The sequence below is a fragment of the Rana temporaria genome, chromosome 1 (genome assembly GCF_905171775.1).
Source record: "Rana temporaria chromosome 1, aRanTem1.1, whole genome shotgun sequence".
In the NCBI taxonomy this organism is placed as follows: domain Eukaryota; kingdom Metazoa; phylum Chordata; class Amphibia; order Anura; family Ranidae; genus Rana; species Rana temporaria.
The window spans coordinates 453,614,762-453,633,786 of NC_053489.1; the positions used below are offsets into that span (position 1 = coordinate 453,614,762).

At 41.9% G+C, this 19,025-nt stretch overlaps 1 protein-coding gene across 3 annotated transcripts in view; it reads right to left on the reverse strand.

The window, feature by feature from the left end:
• Positions 1 to 19,025, reverse strand: part of SCARB2 (scavenger receptor class B member 2) — a 109,739-nt gene that overhangs the window by 59,817 nt on the left and 30,897 nt on the right. For all 3 annotated transcript variants that reach the window (XM_040327839.1, XM_040327828.1, XM_040327844.1), the window contains 2 exons: positions 12,868 to 13,015; positions 6,276 to 6,476 (listed from right to left, as the gene is read on the reverse strand). In XM_040327839.1, the coding sequence (XP_040183773.1) occupies positions 6,276 to 6,476; positions 12,868 to 13,015 (349 nt within the window). The remainder of the gene's footprint in view (positions 1 to 6,275; positions 6,477 to 12,867; positions 13,016 to 19,025) is intronic.

The following is a 19,025-nucleotide window of genomic DNA, read 5'->3' on the forward strand; positions in this document are numbered from 1 at the left end:
CCCCTGTTGTCTGACCAACACTTGCCCCATCTTGGTGGCAGGTCAGGCAGTGGGTGACGGCGGTGAGATGTGGGACGGGCAGCGGCGAGCTGCTTACTCCCTGCACCTCTTCTTTTCTCCTGCTAGGCGTCCAATAGGAGCGCCTGTCCTTTCAGCCAATCACATGATGGGTATCAGACCCGCACTTCCTGATTGGCGGAGAGCCGGTTCATTGTTAGAAAAGCAAACATCAATTTGCTTTTCTAAACCCACCTGGATGGGCTCTGAGTGCTCTGCGCTCCAAGCCCACCCTAATGTGAAGCCTATTAGAGCCTAGGGCTCTAATCAGATGCTTCAAACCCCCCCCCCCCCCCCCCCGCAATTTAGGCACCCAGCGTCCTAAAAGGGGATGGACACCTGAATTGGGGGTGGCCATGGATAGATTCATGCAATGCATGAATCTATACATTCTACATAGAGGGGGTGGTGCCCTTAATGGATGGACCGCATATATATATATAGTGAGAAGTGCCATGCTTCTGGGAGAAGGATGTGCTGAACTTCTCCAATCTCTGCTACATCTCCCTACTCATCACCTGCCCACCAATACACAGGCACAGCCTCCTCTCCTGTATTACCACACGTGAGCTGCTGGGGCACTACAAGTACCAGCATGGCAGAAGGGGCAGGAGCAGTGTGTTCTATCAGGATGATTTTTGGAAAAAAAGTGCTGGTGTGTGTATATATAGATATATATTTATCGATATATACACACATCAGCACTTTTTTTCCACAAATCATCCTGATAGAACACACTGCTCCTGCCCCTTCTGCCATGCTGGTACTTGTAGTGCCCCAGCAGCTCACATGTGGTAATACAGGAGAGGAGGAGGCTGTGCCTGTGTACTGGTGGGCAGGTGATGAGTAGGGAGATGTAGCAGAGATTGGAGAAGTTCAGCACATCCTTCTCCCAGAAGCATGACACTTCTCACACACAGAAAAACGATCTAACAGCAAGTGGAGCCCTGCTGCTACACAGCCTCCCCCCTCCCCCCCAGGATAGGTAAGCACTGATAATACAGCTCAGCCAGCTTACCTTTTTCAGGCAGCAATCCACCCCACACTGCAGGCTGTCCCCTCCTCCCTCTCATCTCTCCAGCAGTCGGCATCTCCTGCTCGTATGTCAAAAAAGCCGCGCTGGAGAAGGGGGAGTGTACACTGTGCTCCCATTGGCTGAGAAGGCAGTGAAGAGGCGGGGCAGCTACAATCTCGAGATTTGTACATCAAAATGATGTCGGTAGTGGCCAATTCAGTGATAGAGGTCATAAAAACACTGATACCAACAAACTGTCCCTGCTTTTACCAAGGCTGGCAACCCTGATGGGGCCCCCTAGTGGCCATGGGGCCCTCAGCTCGCCTCTTCTTCTCCTCTCTCTTCACTTCACCGGGCCCCCCTGATCCTCACTCGGCTGCGGGCCCCATAGCGCCCGCATGGGTTGCTATGGCGGTAGTTCCGCCACTGACTCCAGAATGTTATGAAGAGTGATCAGATCAATTGCAACTAATTGCAAAGTCCATCTTTGCCATGAAAATTTACTTAAACAGGATCGCCACCCAAAAGGGGAAGCTCTGCTTGTTTTCTTTCTCAACCCCCCTCCGCTGACACCTTTCTGGGGGGAGTGGGTATCTGTTTTTGACAGGTACCCATCCCCACTTCTGGGAGACTCCAGAAGTTTGGCTCCCCTCTTCCTTCCCCCGCAGCCAGGCCATTCACAAAGCACAGCGTGCTTTGCACAGTAAGGAACTGGCTCTGAAGCTGCAAGGCTTCATTGCCTGTTTCCCTTACAAGGAATGGTGGCGGCAGCACCCGAGAGCCAATTGAAACATCGGCTGGAGTGCAAAGATCGCAGGATCCCTGGACAGGTAAGTGTTCTAATTTTAAAAATCAGCAGCTACAGTATTTGTAGCTGCCAACATCATTTTTTTGGTGGGGGGGGGGGGGACTAAAGCGCCGCTTTAATCCCCCCCCCCCAAAAAAAAAAACAATTTCCACTGCATATCAGCCCTGCCACAAAAGGACCAGCTGACATCATGTCAGGGATTCTCTTGTTAACACAGGTGTCAGTGTTGAGGAGCACATGGCTGGAAATCACTTTGTAATGCTAATCAAGTTAGAATAACAGACTGGAAGCTTTAAATGGAGGGTGGTGCTCAAAATCATTGTTCTTCCATGGTTACCTGCAACACATGCAGTCATCATTGCTTTGCACAAAACAGGATTCACAGGCAAAGATATTGCTGCTACTAAGATTGCACCTAAATCAACAATTTATAGGAGCATCAAGAACTTCATAGAGAGAAGAAGTTCAAATTGTTGTATAGAAGGCTTCAGGGCACCCAAGAAAGTCCAGCAAGCACCAGGACAGTTTCCTACAGTTGATTCAGCTGCGGGATCGGGGCACCACCAGTGCAGAGCGTGTTCAGGAATGGCAGCATGCAGATGTGAGTACATCTGCATGCACAGTGAGGCGAAGAATTGGAGGCCTGGTGTCAAGAAGGGCAGCAAAGAAGCCACTTCTCTCCAGGAAAAACATCAGGGGCAGACTGATATTCAGCAAAAGGTACAGACATTGGACTGCTGAAAACTTGGGGAAAGTAATTTTCCCTGAAGAAACCCCTTTCCAATTGTTTGGGGGCATTCAGAAAAAATCTCAGAAGAAAAGGCGAGCGCTACCATCAGTCCTGTGTCATGACAACAGTAAAGCATCCTGAGACCATTCAAGTGTGGGGTTGCTTCTCAGCCATGGGAGGGGGCTCACTTAAAATTTTGCCTAAGAACACAGCCATGAATAAAGAGCAGCTTCTCCCAACCATCCAAGAACAGTTTGGTGACAAAAAATGCCTTTTCCAGCATGATGGAGCACCTTGCCATATAGCAAAAGTAATAACTATAGCTTGGGTAAAACATCGAAACTTTGCGTCTATAGTCAGGAAACTTCCCAAACCTTAATCCCATTGAGAATCCTCAAGAGGCGGGTAAAAAAAAAAAAACCCAGCAGACTTTGTGAAAACTTATATTTGTGTCATTCTCAAAACTTGTGGCCAGGGCTGTAGGACTATATGTGATTTTACTGCCATACTTTAGCCCCGGTTCACACTGATGCAATGCGGAAAACACAGGGATTCCTGTGTCTCCTGCACCACAAAGCAATTGCATGGTGTTCAATTAAAAGTTAACGACACACCAAAAAGAAGCACTCAAAACCCAGTGTGTTTGCCTGAACCAGATCACATGGGTATGAACACCCATGCGATCTGGTTTTAGTACAAAGAAAAGAAGAAAAAAAAAAGCTGCCTGCCCCCTTTTAATGCAGATGCAATGCGATTTGAGCCATTTAAAATGAATGGGCTCAAATCATACTGCACAGAATCGCATGCGATTTGTACAGGAATGCGGTGTGATTCCTGTGTGAATCACATGCGATGCAACAGTGTGAACTGGGGCTTAGGTAATAGATTTGTCGTTTCATGTGTGAACTGGGCCAATATTGGATGCTGTTGATCCTTATTGATCAATTTGATGTATTTTTGTGTATTAAGGAACAATATGATGGCACATTAACAAAAAATACAGTATTTTTATGAAAAACGCAAACTAGTCATGTCCAGAGAATTTTGTATGATGATGTACACTGGTTACATAAACGTTTCATGATTTTATTTGACCAAGGATGACCATGCTAAAGAAAGTCTATTTAAAGTGTTACTAAACCCACAACAGTAAAATCATTCTGCATATGCAGTAAAGCATGCTTGTTATACTCACTATGGAACCTATGGGGTTAATCCTCTGCATTGTGTAAAAAAGCTGTTTGATCCTGTCTCCTCTGATCCTCCCCTTCTTCCAGAGCCCCCAAACCATCTCCTGATAGTACAGAGGCTAGAGGAAATTTCTCGAGAAGAACCCATAACAACTGTGAAGCATGTTGGTAAAATGTTTATGGTTTAGGGTTGTTTTGCTGCTTCAAGGCTTGGCAACTTGCAGTCAACTATACATTTTGCATCATATCAAAGTATGCTTGATAAGAGTGTAAAGCCTATTCTCTAAAAGCTAAAAGTTCTACTGGATGAGTCTTGCTATATTATAAATGATCGTCATATTGAACAATGGCACTTTTTCAAATATATAATTCAACTACCAAATGGTAAGATTGGACAGTTGAGCTTCAGATACAAGCAGGCTATAATAAATCCCATTGATCTTCCATAGCAGAAGATTGTAAAAATCCTAGCAGCATCATAAATTACATTGAGACAGCTAGAACCAGACCAGGGGACCATCTAAATCCAGTTACCAGGTTTGTACATAGTTTAGAAGCCCTGTCAAAAATGGCAAATGACTATAAATCAGCCACCCTTAACAGAAGTCTGGCAAAGCCAGAGCACTGATAAGCAAAGTATTTATTTTAAAGGGTCACTAAAGGAAAAAAAATGTTTGCCTAAAATTAATGTCTGCAAGGTAGACAGACAGAATAGTGTAATGATTCTGTTAAAAAACGAGTAAATACCCATCATATTCCTTCATCTATATCACCTCCGGCATTCTAGTTTCTGTTCTCTCATTCACTTCCTGGTTTGCATCGTTTGTTCATGTAAGAACTACATTTCCCAGTATGAATTGCGGCACGCCCAGTAATTCACACCTACTTGAAGTCTCTAACACGTAGAGAGCGTCCTGCCGCACAGATGTAGTTCCCAGGAGGGGGCGAGCACGTTACTCACCACCGCAGTAAAGCCTCCCTTCACGGTGGTGAGTAACAATCAGACAAGCAGGAAGTGAACAGAACAGAGAAGAAATAGAGCAACTTCTGAGCTAAAACGAACAATGAGGAAGTGAAAAGGGGAATGTCTGCAGGTAAAGGATGCTTATTATGAAAAAAAAAAAAAAATCCTTTACAACCCCTTTAACCGCTTCCCGACCGCCGCATGTAGATATACGTCGGCAGAATGGCACGTACAGGCACATTGGCGTACCTGTACGTCCCTGCCTTTCCGCGGGTCGGGGGTCCGATCGGGACCCCCCCCCGCTACATGCGGCGGTCGGATTCCCTCGGGGAGCGATCCGGGACGACGGCGCGGCTATTTGTTTATAGCCGCTCCGTCGCGATTGCTCCCCCGGAGCTGAAGAACGGGGAGAGCCGTATGTAAAACACGGCTTCCCCGTGCTTCACTATGGCGCTGCATCGATCGAGTGATCCCTTATATAGGGAGACTCGATCGATGACGTCATTCCTACAGCCACACCCCCCTACAGTTGTAAACACACACTAGGTGAACACTAAATCCTACAGCGCCCCCTGTGGTTAACTCCCAAACTGCAACTGTCATTTTCACAATAAACAATGCAATTTAAATGCATTTTTTGCTGTGAAAATGACAATGGTCCCAAAAATGTGTCAAAATTGTCCGAAGTGTCCGCCATAATGTCGCAGTCACGGAAAAAAAATCGCTGATCACCGCCATTAGTAGTAAAACATTTTTTTTTTATAAAAATGCAATAAAACTATCCCCTATTTTGTAAACGCTATAAATTTTGCGCAAACCAATCGATAAACTCTTATTGCGATTTTTTTTTACCAAAAATAGGTAGAAGAATACGTATCGCACTATACTGAGGAAAATTGTTTTTTTTTTATATATATATATATATATATGTTTTTGGGGGATATTTATTATAGCAAAAAGTAAAAAATATTGTATTTTTTTCAAAATTGTCGCTCTATTTTTGTTTATAGCGCAAAAAATAAAAACCACACAGGTGATCAAATACCACCAAAAGAAAGCTCTATTTGTGGGGAAAAAAGGACGCCAATTTTGTTTGGGAGCCACGTCGCATGACCGCGCAATTGTCTGTTAAAGCGACGCAGTGCCGAATTGTAAAAACCCCTTGGGTCATGTAGCAGCATATTGGTCCGGTCCTTAAGTGGTTAAGCTTGTTGTAAAATTGCTGGGTCATAATAGAGCCTTAAGAGGTCCCAACATGGGTTTTAAAGTGATATTAAAAACTGAAACTCTCAGCGTGTAAACTCTTACTGACTATGCAAATGGAGCCAGTGATTCTTAGTCCCATAGTCTGAAGAAATAATAAATAAAAATATATTGCTGTGCATGGTGACGCTAGGGATGCAATCTAGAATGTACATTGTTTTCTTACTGTCAAATACATAAAATGTTTTTCAATACTAAAAAAAATTAAGATAAATACAAAAAAAAAAATACAAAAAAAATAAACTTACATTGTTGAACAACCCAAACGTCTCACTGATGTTGGTATCCACTTTATGAGCCAAGGAAAGAAGTGGGTCATTGTAGCCCCATAGCATTTCATGAACAGATCGAGTGGTGAATATTCCTTCCTTGTAAGTCTTCAGTGCTCCTTCAATTATAGGTCTTAATAAGTCAACGTATTTGTTCTTTAAGATCATCTCCAGCAGTGTCTGAAGTAATAATGATCAATGCAATTAGAAAATGTTTGCACAGTTATCTTTTTTATACATTGAAAACCTCTAAAAAAAAAAAAAGAAGAAGAAGAGGGAAGTCTTTTGATATACAGATATATTGTTTTAATCTAGAATTCATAAATACTGTTATTCAAACTTTTTCTCAAGTTGTTCTGTTAAAGCATCCCCCCCTCTTATCCATGCTGATCAATAACTGCCCACGCATAGGTGAGGCTGGCCAAATCTGATAGATATGGGCATTCAGAATTCATGCAGAATGCTATAGCTTGCAGTGAGCAACAGTCCATGTTCAAGTTGCTGTGAAAAAACATGTTACGTGCTCCAATTCAGGCTTCATACCACTGCATTTTCACACTGGCCGTTTGATAAATCAAATGAATATCTGTCAGCCTCAAAAAGACCATACACAAATGGATTATTTGCATATAATCGTTTTATAACCTTACATGTCTAAAGCAAACATTTCAGCAAAATAGGAGGATTCGCACAAAGCTGGGAAGGGTTAGACCAGTGTTTTTCAAACTGTGTGCCACAGGAGAATTGCAGGTGTGCCGTGGGATGTTTCATGTTGTTCGCATGGCCTGGCGGTGGCCATGCACCGGCGCCACACTGCGAGACTCCACAGTTCTGCCAGCATAGTGCTGACTGTCTGTCACTAACTGAGCAAGTGTGCAGGCCTCACGCGGTCATCTGTGCTGCCTGGCCTGTGCGCAAATTGGATTGGTTGATGTTCGTCGCCACCAGACGCCGCCAATCCGGATTGCAAATATGATTAGGCTGCGGCCTGGCTGTCAGCAGTCTGCCAGGACAAGTGTCATGCCAAGCACTTCTAGCCAATGAGGTGCTGAGCACCGCTCTCCTCAACGTGACGTCATTCCCTCCTCCAGTCCCACCCACAACAGAGCAGAGAAGCCCGCAGTTCCTGGCTGTCCCACACGGTGTGGAGCTGAGAAGGTAAGATGAGAGAAAAGATGGGGACGGATGGACCAGTGTGTGATTATATCAGCATTAAATATAAGTAGCAGTCTTTTGTGATCTCCATTCCCCAATATTATATCAGCAGGAAAATATAATATATACAAAAGCAGCATTCTTGTGTGATCCCAAATATTATATTTCAGTGATGTATAACATTGGGGAATCACACAAGACTGCTGCTTTTGTATATATTAGATGTACTGCTGACCACAAAAATTGTTAAATCTTTTCAGGTGTGCCACAAATTTTTTTAAGATCTTTTTGGTGCGCCGCAAGACAAAAGAGTCTGAGAAGCACTGGGTTTTATGGGTTTCTCTTGAGTTTTATTGCTCTGCTTCCATTTAGGAGGTAATTAAAAAAAGGGACAGAATCACTAACATGACATGGACCCAAAGAAAATCTAAAAAAAATCCAAAAAAATCTAACAGGTTCAAACCTTTTCACCCAACACTATCTAAAGCAGGCATGTCCAAAGTCAGGCCCGCGGCCCGGTTTTAAATGGCTCGCTGATTATCTAAACATATATATATATATATATATCTTTTGTGGCTCCTGACAATCTCCCAGCGCGGGGGCCACAAAAGATGTATAGGCAGTCAGCCTACAGTGCCTTGCGAAAGTATTCGGCCCCCTTGAACTTTGCGACCTTTTGCCACATTTCAGGCTTCAAACATAAATATATAAAACTGTATTTTTTTTTGAAGAATCAACAACAAGTGGGACACAATCATGAAGTGGAATGAAATTTATTGGATATTTCAAACTTTTTTAACAAATAAAAAACTGAAATTATTCAGTCCCTTTACTTTCAGTGCAGCAAACTCTCTCCAGATGTTCAGTGAGGATCTCTGAATGATCCAATGTTGACCTAAATGACTAATGATGATAAATAGAATCCACCTGTGTGTAATCAAGTCTTCGTATAAATGCACCTGCACTGTGATAGTCTCAGAGGTCTGTTTAAAGCGCAGAGAGCATCATGAAGAACAAGGAACACACCAGGCAGGTCAGAGATACTGTTGTGGAGAAGTTTAAAGCCGGAATTGGATACAAAAAGATTTCCTAAGCTTTAAACATCCCAAGGAGCACTGTGCAAGCGATATTATTGAAATGGAAGGAGTATCAGACCACTGCAAATCTACGAAGACCTGGCCGTCCCTCTAAACTTTCAGCTCATACAAGGAGAAGACTGATCAGAGATGCAGCCAAGAGGCCCATGATCACTCTGGATGAACTGCAGAGATCTACAGCTGAGGTGGGAGACTCTGTCCATAGGACAACAATCAGTCGTATATTGCACAAATCTGGCCTTTATGGAAGAGCGGCAAGAAGAAAGCCATTTCTTAAAGATATCTATAAAAAGTGTTGTTTAAAGTTTGCCACAATCCACCTGGGAGACACACCAAACATGTGGAAGAATGAAACCAAAAATCGAACTTTTTGGCAACAATGCAAAACGTTATGTTTGGCGTAAAAGCAACACAGCTCATCACCCTGAACACACCATCCCCACTGTCAAACATGGTGGTGGCAGCATCATGGTTTGGGCCTGCTTTTCTTCTGCAGGGACAGGGAAGATGGTTAAAATTGATGGGAAGATGGATGGAGCCAAATACAGGACCATTCTGGAAGAAAACCTGATGGAGTCTGCCAAAGACCTGAGACTGGGACGGAGATTTGTCTTCCAACAAGACAATGATCCCAAACATAAAGCAAAATCTATAATGGAATGGTTCACAAATAAACATATCCAGGTGTTAGAATGGCCAAGTCAAAGTCCAGACCTGAATCCAATCGAGAATCTGTGGAAAGAACTGAAACCTGCTGTTCACAAATGCTCTCCATTCAACCTCACTGAGCTTGAGCTGTTTTGCAAGGAGGAATGGGCAAAAATTTCAGTCTCTCGATGTGCAAAACTGATAGAGACATATCCCAAGCGACTTACAGCTGTAATCGCAGCAAAAGGTGGCGCTACAAAGTATTAACTTAAGGGGGTTGAATAATTTTGCACGCCCAATTTTTCAGTTTTTTATTTGTTAAAAAAGTTTGAAATATCCAATAAATTTCGTTCCACTTCATGATTGTGTCCCACTTGTTGTTAAGTCTTCGAAAAAAATTACAGTTTTATATCTTTATGTTTAAAGCCTGAAATGTGGCAAAAGGTCGCAAAGTTCAAGGGGGCCGAATACTTTCGCAAGGCACTGTATATAGGGAGGAGGCGAGACGAGTGCAGTGCATACAGGAGGAGAATTTCCTGGTGGCCTCTGTAATAGGAAGTCCCGTCTCCAGCGCTGCCATTGGACGACTGTTCTGTCCATCAAAGGAGGCTGCTGTGTAAACAGGAGATTCTCCTGTAGGTAATCTTTGGCGCTTGTCATGCCCCCTCCCTATCCCTTCCAATGCTGCACTGATGGCAATGGTCAGTGCTGCATTCCCGGCAATGGTGGGGGGTGCTGCATTCCCGGCAATGGTGGGTCTGCAGATGGGCACTGACCCTTATTTTGCTTCACGGTTCTTCATTTAACGTTTTTTCCTGAAACTTCCCTCTTAAAGTGAAGGTGCGTGTTATACGCCAATAAATATGGTATATCTAAATAACGCGCCTGAGCTCATCTCTTTACTCACCCACAGGGGCAAGAGAATTCTTGTTGGGCAGTGCATTAGTGCTCGAACGAACACACTTAGACCGAATTTTAATGATTCAAAGAATGTCAGGCAAAATGGTCGGCCCTCACGCATGTTCACTTCATCAAATCTGGCCCTCTTTGAAAAAAAAGTTTGGACACCCCTGATCTAGAGTGTTTATATTGCTCTTTGTTTTAGTGTTGAAAACAACCTTGTCAGAATTATTGGGGTTAAAAGAATATAGGAGGCCTTTATATGATATATTTTTCATATATGTTGTTATCAGCAAACCCAAAGCCATCTTGTAAAAAGGAGATTTTTTTTTATTTTTATTTAAAAGGTCAACTTCAGTTCAATGTCTTCTAAATTTAGGAACTCTCAATATAAGGTTTTAATTGTATTATGTTATGTTCTCTTAAGATCGTAATTTTTCTTTCTGGCGGCCTTTAAGATAAGAAAATGGTAGGAGACTCATATTTCACATGAGCTCACATAACTACTGTATTTATCGGCGTATAACACGCACAGGCATATAACACGCACCCTAACTTTAAGAGGGAAGTTTCAGAAAAAAAACCATTCCACAGCCCTCTGCGTATAACACGCAGGCACAGTTTACCCTCTATTTTCAGGGTTAAAAAGTGAGTGTTATACGCCAATAAATACAGTAAATTGTCTTTGCATGAAGGAGGTATATATATATATATATATATATTTTAATAATAATATTATTATTATTATTATTATTATTATTATTAATAGTTACAAATAGGAGATCCTATGAAAAGTTTGAAAGTATTAGAAGTTGTATTGGTGAAATAATACACAGGGTTAAATTCCAATGATCTGAGTTTCAAGGAATTTAACTGCCCCAGTTAATTGTGTGGGGTATATTTTCTCACACATATATTTTAAGAAGAGACGAGATAGCTAGAGTGGTTTGGCAGACTTTGACAGTTTGAGAGTTTCTAGTGTTTTACTAAACTAAAGTCAAGGGTCAGTCATAAATTGGCTTCAACATAAACGAAAACAACATTAAAGGTCAATTCTTATACAACATTGTCCCCTGGTAGTGAAAATATTAAGAATTCAAGATGGCCGCACATACTTGGTTGTCATGGTAACATAGGAAAAGTCATTTTACACTATCAATTATGTAGTAGTGGCACACACCCACTTTTTGGGTGGGATAAAAGTAGGCACACATCACAGAAAAAGGATATCTAGAAGGGAAGGAAAGGGGCATTGAAAGAATTCTAAAATGCGAGGATGTGAGGCTAAAGGAAGCCAATCGGCGAAATCTGGAGAGAGACTGGGAGATCGTGAAAAGACATAGGAGATGTAGGAGGTTGATAGAAGTCCTGTGGGACTCATAACCCGATACTTCTCAAAACCAAAGTTTCATAGACCATCGGTAAAGTATTAATCTTCTATATTAATCTTTTCATGTGTACCTTTTTGGTAATTGAATTGTTTTTGCATATACATTACTAAAACCATTTAAATATACGGCAGAGCAAATTGGAGTTGTATTATTTTTAACTGCAGTATGAAATAATTATATTCCAAATGTTAAGAGACATACACAGATTTTTCTGTCTCTAAAAAGCTAAGTCCAACATCTGTACAATGGTTTTATTATCATAAGTGTTTAAGAATAGATTCATTCTAAAATTTAAAATACGTCTTGATTAAATTATCAAGCTACATGCAAAATATAAAATTTTGTCTGTGCATTTTTAAAGTGTAAGTTAGAAGGTCTGTTTGTTTTGAGAAGTAATCACTGTGCTAAAATCAACACCAGTTGTGTACACAAGCTATTCACAAAGTTACCAAGTTATCATTCAAGTATTGAAATATGGTATTTTGTAATAAGAGCTTGCGTAGAAATATGAATATCATCTGTATCATCATTTATCTTTGAGATTTAAAAGTGTCTCAATTTTTTTTGTATTATCACAAAATGTACTTGATTATTTTACACTGTATTCTTATTAATAAATATATATATTTTAAGTATATCATTTGTGTCACTTGTCCTCAAACTAGCACGGATAAACTGGGAGAACACAATGGCTCTGTGGGAGGGATTCCCCATCCAACCAGACTGTGTTGATGGGGAAATCTGCAATTTTCTTTCCTGCAACCCGTGGTTGCAGGAATGAAAATCACTCAATCTATGGCTGGCTTAAGCCACATTCAAGCTTTTGAAGTCTGAATTTTGGGTTGGCAGCATCTACACACTATAGAGCATGGGTGCTCAACCTGTGGCTCTCCAGCTGTTGCGGAACTACAATTCCCATGAGGCATTGCAAGCCGCTGACAGGTACAAGCATGTCTCCCAAAGGCTGAGGCATTATGGGAATTGTAGTTTTGCAACAGCTGGAGAGCCACAGGTTGAGCACCCATGCTATAGAGCTTTCACAATTACCTTGGGTTGTGGCAAGGATGAGTAATTAAGAGTGGCAGAGTCGCATTGTAATATTCAAGTCCAAGCACAAGTCCATTCCAGTTTTATTAATGGAATAAACTTGTGTCTGGACGTGAATATTACAGTGCTTTGATTCTTAATAACTCATCCGCTGACTTGTGTATGACTGTTAAGAGCCATAAACATGAAGTGCTTTTTGACAGAAATTGCCGGTGTGCTTAAATTGTTGTTGATTTAATTTCGTCTATTATAATGCTGGCCCTTTGTTTCAAAAATTTGGAGACCCCTTATTTATACGATAATATATTACTTCATTTTAGATTGAGATCTTACCACAACAGGAATATTGACAGTTCGGATTAAGTCAGTACTTGGGTTCCCCTTAGACAGAATAGAATCAAAAACATATGTTTTTGGGTTGACAGCTGACACCTCTGTTCCATTTTCAAGAAACACAATATTCTCTTTAGGTCTATACTCACTAAAATAAAAAGAGATGGAAGAAAACACATTTCTTTATTACAAAGTCAAACTGTGCAAATCTATACATATTTTCAAGGGACAGCAAGTGAATATACAGCCTCGTCTATAAATGCCTTTAGACACATGCTTCTGAAAAAGATAGTCTTGCGGTAAAATGAGTGTTCCAATTACAGTTGGAAGCCCTTCTCTGCCATGATGGATTTTAGGGCCAGATTCTGAAGGAATTACGTTGATCCACGGCAGCGTAACGTATCTGATTTACGTTACACCACCACAGGTTTACAGTGTAAGTGCCTGATTCACAAAGCTCTTACCTGTAAACTTGCGGCGGTGTAACGTAAATCCGCTCGGCGCAAACCCGTCTAATTTAAATGGGGCAGGCACCATTTAAATTAGGCGCGTTCCCGCGCCGAACGTACTGCACATGCTCCGTCGGGAAAATTACCAGACGTGCATTGCGCTAAATGACGTCGCACGGACGTCATTTGTTTAGACGTTAACGTAAATGGCGTCCAGCGCCATTCACGGACGACTTACGCAAACGACGTGATTTTTTAAATTTCGACACAGGAACGACGCCCATATACTTAACATGGCTTAGAACAACTAGGGCTCAGCCCTAATTTTACGACGCGTATCTCGACGGAAACGACATAAAGTTAGAGCGACGGGTAACGCGGACGTTCGTGGATCGCCGTAACTAGTCATTTGCATATTCTACGCCGACCGCAATGGCCTCGCCACCTAGCGGCCGGCATAGAATTGCATCCTTAAGATCCGACAGTGTAAGTCAATTACACCTGTCGGATCTTAGGGCTAGCTATGCGTAACTGATTCTATGAATCAGCCGCATAGTTAGGACGGGCGGATCACAGAGATACGACGGCATATCAGGAGATACGCCGTCGTATCTCTTTTGTGAATCTGGCCCTTAATGCCTAGTCAGTTGACTTATAGACTTTAGACGGTAAGACCATTAGGGGAGTCTATTGACTTGCACTCAGTGCTTTGTATATGGATGTGCAATTCAGGTTAATGACTGTAGTTGTCATGGCTTTTTTCCCCCCAAACTGCTTCAGGAGAGTGAGCACATAGCATTTAGGCTCTGCAAAGTCTGTTTGTACTTTATTTGGGAAAGACCACCCTAGCTTGCATATGAATGAACCACTGCATTGAACACAAAATTGGTATATTCATCATATTATGCAAGCTGTTTAAGGAGGCATTTAAACCTATGTACAGCAAAGGGCACTCTGGGATAAGTGTGCCAATCCACATATATCGTATACTGTATGTAAGTATTTTGATGTCGTACATCTCTTCCAATTTGACCGTGTGGGAAAAGCAACAAATCCTGTGCGTTTTCTCGCACCGTTTTGAAATGGCACAGTGTACAGAGGGACCGCATCGGGTATCAAGATTAAGTTAGCGACACCCCAAAATGATTAACAAATTGCAGTGCGATTGAGAGAATTGGATCGCATAGGTGTAAACACCCATGCGATCCGATTCCAGTGTGGGGAAAAAAAAAGGGTCCTGCACCCTTTTTTGTGGATGCGGTGCATTTTGAGCCATACAAATGGATGGCTCAAATCGCACCTCAGACATTGCATGTGAGTTGCACAGGAATGCAGTGCAATTCCTGTGCGAATCACATGCGATGTGCCACAACACACATATGTAAACTCTGCTTTAATATTTATTAGTCATGTGATTCCTCTGAAAAAGAAAGTTCTGGGGAAATCTTAAATTTTCTGTAAGGCTCCATTCAAACTTGTGTGATTTTGGACACAGTATTTAATCCCAAATGTCATCTGTTGGAGGACCAAGATGCATTTCCCTTTTTTATTTGCAGTGTAGAGTATTGGAAATGTAAGCAGAAATTTAGCAAGCAGCTGAGCAAAGGATAGAGAATTGAGACCTTTGGAGTTGTTTGCTTGGACAAGAGACTATCAAAAGAGTTGCAGCAATGATTAAATGATGTAACCCTGGAATGCGTGACGAAGCAGTAAATATTGATAGCTGAGTTTCCGGTCTCAAATCTGACTGCAGCTGTTGAAAAGACTTAAAATACTGTTCTGTATTTTGCTGGAAGATAGTAAGGACAGTGTTCCACCTCAAAAGTCCCTGGAATTTGAAAATTTAAGGGTATAAATCTGACCATACACCGTTATTTATTTTTTTTGACTGATGGCTGATTGAAAAAAGAAAAAAAAAATTACTTGAGGAATCACCCACTGGACCATATAGGGTTATACTCAGTAAAAAAAAAACACTAGGATACCCAGTTGTACTAATGTCTCTCACATTTTCCCCCATCAGAATGTGAGTGGGCATCTTTGAGCATTTTTAAATATTTGGCAGTACAGCGTCTAGAGCAGGGCTTCTCAACCATGGTTCCATAGAGTCCTAGGGTTCCTCTACAGGTTTCCAGGAGTCCCTTAAGCAATGATCTACCTTTTAGATAGGTTCCCATCATTAATCGTTTTAGCCATTTGTAGGGTGATAATTCTTTCCAATGTCGACAAATATAAGGAGCATTTTTTCCCATTGACCATCACACTAATGTATTATAAATAGACATCATCATTTTTAGCAGGGGTTCTCTGAGAGCGGAAAGTTATTTAAAAGGGTTCCTCTGTATTGAAAAGGTTGAGAAAGGCTGGTCTAGAGAGAGTGCAATGGATTATTCCCCTGAAACACATACTGTGCAAAGGGGATCTTGAAGGAAGACACGTGCGGAATGTTCAATTACCAGCATGTTATGTGCTGGAGATGCGAGTCAAAAAAATAAGCAATTGTAGGCAGAACTTCCCTCTCTCCTGTTCCTTGGGGTACTGTAGCACAAAAGGATTCTGGGTTACTTTTTTCCTCCAAAGATGATCTTTAACTACACCATTTTGTAAAGTATCTAAGCAGGATCCAGCATGGTGAGCTGTAAAAAGGTGCAACTGTGGAATACAAATAATTTTAAAAAGAGGAGATTGATGTGATCTACAACTGAGATAGCTAATCTGCACCAGGAATTACATTTAGCTTTAAATATAGATAGTAGAGGGACAATGTTAAGTGTTATATTGTTATTAATATTAGTGGAGATACAATTTGATGTACCACCTCAATATAGGATATCTGCCAGAGGGTTCAGAAGCAGAGCCAGCAGCAAAGCATAGCATTGTCTATGTTCATTTTCAATCCAGCAAATTTATAAGGGTCATTAGTTGACGTCAGAGAGGTGCGTGTCTGTGTGAAATTTTCGAGGCCACGCAGGATATCACCTGCCTGGTTCTGGAATCCTATGTGGTTTCAAAATGTGGCACGTTTACTGCTGTGATGTGGTCGCTTTAATAAAGGTTTGGTAATACATACTCCCGAGTGGTGGGGTTACATTTCTTCTTCGAATAAAGACATTTTGTCACTTCACATATTGCTCAGTAGCCATTTTTCAGCAAATTCTGGGAGTCTTGTACCCTCAAGCTCATTCTTGTATGCCTCCAAGCCTAATTTTGTTGTACATGTAGCACCCTCCTAGTTATGCAGCTAGGCAAATTTAGCTTTTGGCTTCAGCTGTAAATCACAGGAACAATTATGGTTTGATTTGGTCTGCTAAGAGCTTCACAGACTTAAGCCGCATACACACAACTGTTTTTCATGACGAGAAAATACAATTTGTTTAATTGGTCGTGAAAAACAGTCGTGTAGTCTCCAGAGCATTTTTCTCTACGTGAAAAATGGGCGTTAAAAAATTTAGAACCTGCTCTATTTTTTCTCGTTGTTTTTCACGTCGTAAAAAACGGTTGTGTGTACGCGTTAACGAGGGGGGAAAAAAAACGTGCATGCTCAGAAGTTATGAGACGGGGAAATTAGCATAAGCAGCCCAAAGGGTGGTGCCATTCGAATGGAACTTCCCCTTTATAGTGCCGTCGTACGTGGTGTACATCAACGAGCTTTGCTCAAGCATTTTTTTTCCACGAACGTGTGTATGCAAGGCAGGCTTGAGAGGAATCACGTTGAGAAAAATTTTGTTTTTTTCCCATGACATGAATAAAGGTCGAGTTTTACCTCCCCTCTGCCTCTAGAAGAAGTTTCTAGAGCTTAGGGCAGGCGGATTCAAATGCCCAGTTTGAATATTCAGAAAGGCCTAGCCAACCCCTGAGGAATTGTACCCAAATGGAGCTATGATACTGTTAAATAGTCTGGAGCCCTGAGGAGTTTCCTGTTTGGATGGATTTGTGAGCTGAACGGAGAGGGTCAGCCCATATATATGGAGCCCTATATATAAGAGGTCGCATCTATAGACTGTCTATGTACCAGGATCCAGTGCAGACATGGGTGAATTGTGGCCCCAGAGCCACATCTGGCCCGATGGCTGTCTGTGTCTGGCCTGCAATGTCTCCAATGTCAGCATGCCTCTCTAAGCTCGTCAGCTTCCCCACAGAAAAAGCTGACAGGCCCAGAGAAGCATGCTGACAGATGTCTGTGTGGAGAGCTGCAAGAAATGGAAGCAGAAAGCCTAAGCAGTTGATCAGTGCAGCAGGGAGAGTCAGTTCTGGCAAGAGAGCATTGCTAGGAGATGTCCCAATGCTCTTTTGCTACTCTGCTTCCTGGCCATTTTTTCCTGTGTACGCATCTTCACGATGCAAACTCAAGGAGCCGTGCATCTATTTTTCACTCCAGGATAGAATTAGCAAAAATGCTTAGTGTCCTTCTCGGGCTCTTTACTTCCGGTATAAGTGCTTTTCAGTGTGTATTTGGCTCCTCACTACCTGTTTTAACCCTATAATACCACACCACCGTGCTGCAATCCTGGCCACGGTAAACAGTCCAGCTGTTATTTTACAGTTTGGGTGGACAGCCAGGGAGTGCTCGGCTACTCGTTTTTTCCCCCTCCAACCACTTATCTCAAAGAGACATATTTCATGAGCAGTTGTACCTATTATTCCTAGCGAAAGGTGTTTGTTTTCTATATGTTTATATACTGACAGACCTTCCCAGGTTTAAAATTGAGATTGAGCAGAATTAAGTTTGGCCCGCCACAACAGTCCCAGATTTTCATATGGCCCTTGGGAAAAATGTATTTGGCCATCCCTGATCCAGTGAGTAAAGCCTTCATTTGTTCTCATACTACTTCATGGTCCCCAGTTGTGAACAGTGGACTGTTCCAGTCTGCCTATAATAGTGCCATTGCTACTGTGAGGGAAGTGTTCTCTGCCAATAACACATGAGGTTTAGGAGAATCATGCATCACCACACTCCCCTCCCAAGTACCATTATCAAATACATTTTAAAATGACAACCCCCTACACTTATCAATGAGCCAGAGTGAATGGACTGTTGTTGTTGTGTGCCTGGTGGCCTCTGCACTGCTTCGGGAACAAACCTGTCTAAAATAAGCGGCTCCTACGTACCTCAGTCTACTCGAAATGGCCTAAGACTTAAAGGAAAGAAAGTAAGACCTAGAGTTTAAGGCACCAGCTTAATACAATAAAAAATAATATCTGCAATCAGCGCAAAGTTAAAAAAATTGTTGATGTCCATACAACAGGCCATTCCCAGTAAAACTGAGCTGACTTAGTAGGTCTGCTGCCATGAATTGGCACCAGGAAGAGAAAATTACAAGGCAAGTATGATACAACATGGAAGCATACATGTGATAGACCAATAACTAGCTACCATGGTAGGAAGCTTAGGCAAATACTATTTTATAAAATAATTGAGGAAGCTACAGCCTTCCGGTCACAATTAGGTTTAGTGAGGTTTGCTGAGCCTATTACCAGTGTTGAAGGAATGTGCCATAAGAGTCGGTTGTCCTGCTTATTGTCTTTGTTGATACCCTTGTGCAAGGTTCCTGCAATGCCGAGATACTTCTGGTCAAATGTGCAATTACTCATGGTGGCTCCAGCCTGCCATATAGTAGGCTTTATGAATCAACATTAGTATCCACAAGGTGATTGTGCACCAATGCCTTCTACCATGTTGGCTAGGTATAGCTGTTCTGGCTACCTAAA